At 46.2% G+C, this 4321-nt stretch overlaps 1 protein-coding gene across 1 annotated transcript; it reads right to left on the bottom strand.

The window, feature by feature from the left end:
• Nucleotides 1-4321, bottom strand: LOC133372737 (phospholipase A2 homolog otoconin-22-like). Its single transcript, XM_061601751.1, has 4 exons — nt 4282-4321; nt 2761-2905; nt 1747-1853; nt 1-146 (listed from the first exon to the last, which is right to left on the bottom strand). Exons 1-4 carry the CDS (start codon nt 4319-4321, stop codon nt 1-3), a joined length of 438 nt encoding a protein of 145 aa, XP_061457735.1.

Here is a 4321-nt window from a genome sequence, read left to right as displayed (position 1 = left end):
TCAACAAAACGGCCTCTGCGCCCCGCAATTTGCTACTGGGTGGTTCTTGAAGTGGAGGCTATAGGTGAAGAGATGCTTCCGGAAGCAGCTGGCTGCTTTTTGATCACACTCGCAGACGAGCTTCTCGCACAGGTCCCGTGACTTGACTGCAGAGCGAGGAGAGATGGAAGATTGGTCAATTGCCATCCCGTTTCTCATTTTTTCCCAGTTTAAATTCAGTTCTCCACAGCTCTGCAGCAATTTGCAGGTTGGTTTGTTTTTAAAAGCCACATGAAAATTCTTCTTTAGGCAAAATTTCTCCTAACAAACATGTGCAGTTTTGACTAACTTTTAATCATCATCATCATGTCACCTGAAGGTCTCCAAGCAACTTCCAACAATCTTAAGAACAAAAATAAATATATCATACTATAAAAACAGAAATCTAGAACAGCAACACCCCTATTCAGCCATAGGAAGCATTGGCAGCATAGTAATAACAGACAGCACCATCCCAGACTGCATTCAGACGTGGGGTTGACTGCGTTAGTTTCACTGATTATAAGGTTAGCGCTTCTGTCCAAATTAGGGATGGGCGAGAAATTCTATTCATTTCGCATTTCAAGCAAATCTAACATCTTTCCAAAGCAATATGAGGACCCAGACACAGCCACTCATTCAAATTTTGTGACGCAGTTTGCCAACCAATGTTTACAAAAATGCATGGGGGGGGGAGTGCATAAAAATAACTATATGAGTGAAAATCACGTACAAAAATGCATTATGTTAGGAGTCGTTGCTTGCAAAAAATGTGTACATAAGTCAAAACTACAGTCAAAAATATGTTGGTTAAGAGAAATTCACGCTAAAATGCTGGAGAATTTCCATGAGGTTTTTTTTTTAAAAAAAGCAATAATTGCTACAGAAATGAATTTAATTGGAAAAATAAGACACTGAGATAACTGAAATTGACACATCTTTCTATTCCTACTGCTGGGATACTACCCCAAACATCCAACAATTTTCTGGGTTAATGGGATTGCAAACAGTTTCTTTTCTGGAAGCAATCAACACGGAAATCGGTGGTGAACCTCCACGAGATTCTACTTGAAGTGGCTTTTACGTCATGTGAAAGATAAAATAAGATGCAGAAATGATCAGGTAAGGAAATGTTGGGAAAATGGAACAAACTGCTGTCTGAATGCAGCCTCAGTCTCAAATGCCTGGGGAAAAAAGGTAAGTCTTTACCTGGCGCTGACAAGATGTCAATGAAGAAGCCAGGCGGACACATGTTTGCAAGCAATTTCTCCTAATATATGTTAGTTTCAAGAACGTATTCATCTCTATACACAATTTCCCCATTTTTTCGTAAACATTGGTTGGTTGGAGAGCTGCACTGCAAAATCAGAAGCGCGACTTTGCACGGATGCCTGTGTTTCAGTCAGAGCTTGGAAAAGTTACTTTTTTGAACTACAGCTCCCATCAGCCCCAGCCAGCATTTCAGTTCAGTTCTCATTGTGTGTCGGCGAGTGTGGATTTGATTAGTTTCCTCTAGAAATGCAAACTGAATTCAATTTCTTCCCCACCCCTAGATGAGAGGTTGTCACTTCAGCAATGTTTTTTTACAAACAAGGGGGCTGGCTGTGTGGAAAGGGGCAAAGAACAGTCCCTAGATGGAACCCCTCTTTCATCACATGGGATTACTCCTGATAAGCCCCTCAAGGTTCAAGCCACACACACACCTGGCTCAACACCCTCCCAACGTACCACATTTAATTTTATTCTTCTGGACGTAGAAGCTGTAGTTGTGGGCACTGGGGTTGCAACCAAACATCTCGGCTTTGTTGTAGCAACAGTCATGACTGTGGCAACACCTGTGTGTAAAAGGAAAGAGAAGAGAAAGGGGAAGGGGTGCAATTCAGGCCTGGCGTCATTATCTGGCCTCTTCGGGCAAATGCTAGGGCCTCCATTTGGGGGCAGCTGCGCCCACCATCTTAGTCTCCCCCCCAAATGGAATATCCTGGAAGTTCTCTCGTGCTGGGGCATTATGGGCACTGAGCTACAAGGGGAGATGCAGAGTGCAATTCTGCTCCTATGCCTACAGAGAAATTCCTGCACCCAGCATGGCAAGGCAGCCGGCTGCTTCAGAACGGATAGACTTCTGTCTGCCCCCAACAGACTTGTCAACATTTTTGCAGGCCAGTAACTTTTGCTGGCTTATTTGCAAGGCTGCATCGCTTCCACGCAACAAAGCAGATCCCTAATGTCTTGGTCCCGCATCAGAAATATAATCTGGATACTTGAAGCTGGCGGAGATATTTGGGGAGCAATCCCTACTCTGGGCCCAGTTCTGCGTAAATGGCCTCCTGGTTGGCAAGCGCTTCAGCAGGTGTGGGGAACTTCAGGATCAGGGACCAGTTGCGGCCCTCCAGACCTCTCAGTCTGGCCCTCAGGATTCTTCCCAGGCCACGCCCCTCACTAGCTCTGCCTTGCCATCTCTTTGAGTGGTTTTGCCTGGCTAGAATGTGCCATTGAGCTCTGCTCATGCGTCTGGTTGCCTGGATGGAGGCTTGAAATGGGTGTGCAAGTAATTAATGTGCTGCTCCACCCACTTTTTGCTTCTGGCCCTGCCCACCACCAGCATGTGGCCCATGGAAGCCTGTCTAGAAAGGAATGTGGCCCTGGGGTTGAAAAAGTTTTTCCGCCCCTGTGCCCCTGGATTCTTAGAGGAGGAGGATCCCGGAGAGATGAGCAATGCTGGTAACCTCAGGTGAGCCTCACCTGTCAATGGCATCCACAGGGAAACCTTGAGTCCCTGGCCCACAGTGACATCCGTAGCTGGTGAAGTTGGCCAGGCTGTAGGTGATGGTGCTCATCTGGATCATCTCATTGAATTGAGAGGCAACGCCGGTCACAAGAGTGGGTCCTGAAATACCAACAATCTGCTTTGGGGAAGAGTCAAGAGGGTGCAGAAGGAGGGTGGGCACGATGGACAGGGAGAAGGCTGGCATGTTGGTGTGGAAGAGCAGCATGGCAACAGGGTGGTGGTTATGTCTCAAACCTTCCAGCATCACTATTCATTATTTATTTGATTTATATCCCGCCCTTCCTCCCGGCAGGAGCCCAGGGCGGCAAATGAAAGCACTAAAATCGTTAAAACATCATAAAAACAAACTTTAAAACACATGAAAACAAAACATCTTTAAAAATGTTTCTTAAAAAAAGCTTTCAGTACATCGTCTAAGATTAAAAACATTTTTTTAAAAAGGAGGTTTAAGAACATATTAAAAAGCAATTCCAACACAGACGCAGACTGGAACTAAAGCCTTTTTTTCCTGTCTATGGGGTCATGTCCTCTTGGGGCTGATCTGATGGTAGCCATGTGCTAGCTGTGGGCAGGGCAAAAGACACCCCTTTCCCTCTAGCGCCCCTTTCTCCTTCTCTGACACCCTATCTCACTCTCTTTCTACTACTCCCTTTCTGTCACTCTCCAACACCCCCTTTCTCCCTCTCTCTTTCTGACACCGCCCCCCGCTTTTTCTCTCTCTCCTACCCAGCAGCCTGCTGGGAGAGGAACAGATAGCCCGTGCTCAAGGTCAGAAGCAATCACTTGCAGATCAGGTTTAACAAAAACAAAACAAAACACCAAAATAGGCCAAGGAATGCATTAAATTAGGCTAAGGACCATGAGCGGCCATAAGGCTTCAGGTTGCCCAATCCGGAAGCGTTTAGTAGAGTATTGGAAGTCAGATCAAGCATGTATGAATATTTCAGAGCTGGACATGTGCAGCCAAGGTGTTTGGACTGCCATGCTTGCCTTGAGGCCAGAAGGAAGCTAGCGGCCAAAGGAGATGGCTTAAAAAGAGGGAATAAAGCAAACTCCTGGCCTGGGTATTAGCCACGATTGCAAAAGGAACTTCCAGGTTCAGAGGCAGTTAATTTGCTGAATGCCAGTTGCCATTTATTTTCTTCCCCCAATGCTCCAGAGCGAGAGCAAAATGTATTGCCCTCACTCTGGTTTCTTGATGTCTATGTCATGTGAGGTTGTTGCTTCATCATGAAGCCTAATCAGACTGAGGGAATCATGCAGTCAAATCAGAGTGAGGGCATGTGTGGGGGGAGTGGTGCTTGCCATCAATGAGGAGTGCAGTTGTTGCCATCACAGGGACCACAATGGAAGCAACAAAGAGGATGGGGGAGACCCCCCTCCCATTTCAGAGCCCCCCACTTTTGAAAAAAACAGTTCCGAAAAGAACTGTCGGCTCTGCTGTGGACGGAACTATAGCAGAAGGGCTCACTTACCGCAAGCCAGAATCAATAGGAAGATGACAATGATCTTCAT

The sequence above is a fragment of the Rhineura floridana genome, chromosome 18 (assembly GCF_030035675.1).
Source record: "Rhineura floridana isolate rRhiFlo1 chromosome 18, rRhiFlo1.hap2, whole genome shotgun sequence".
In the NCBI taxonomy this organism is placed as follows: domain Eukaryota; kingdom Metazoa; phylum Chordata; class Lepidosauria; order Squamata; family Rhineuridae; genus Rhineura; species Rhineura floridana.
The sequence above is the reverse complement of the archived record's forward strand: the minus strand, read 5'-3'. Positions and strand labels throughout refer to the sequence as shown.

Excerpts from the sequence above, each read along its gene's own strand:
- LOC133372737 (XM_061601751.1), bottom strand. The coding sequence starts at position 4,321 with ATGAAGATCATTGTCATCTTCCTATTGATTCTGGCTTGCG. Across the intron at positions 2,906-4,281 it reads CCTATTGATTCTGGCTTGCG|GACCCACTCTTGTGACCGGC; the intron begins GTAAGTGAGCCC and ends TTGGTATTTCAG. Across the intron at positions 147-1,746 it reads GAAGAATAAAATTAAATGTG|TCAAGTCACGGGACCTGTGC; the intron begins GTACGTTGGGAG and ends CTCGCTCTGCAG.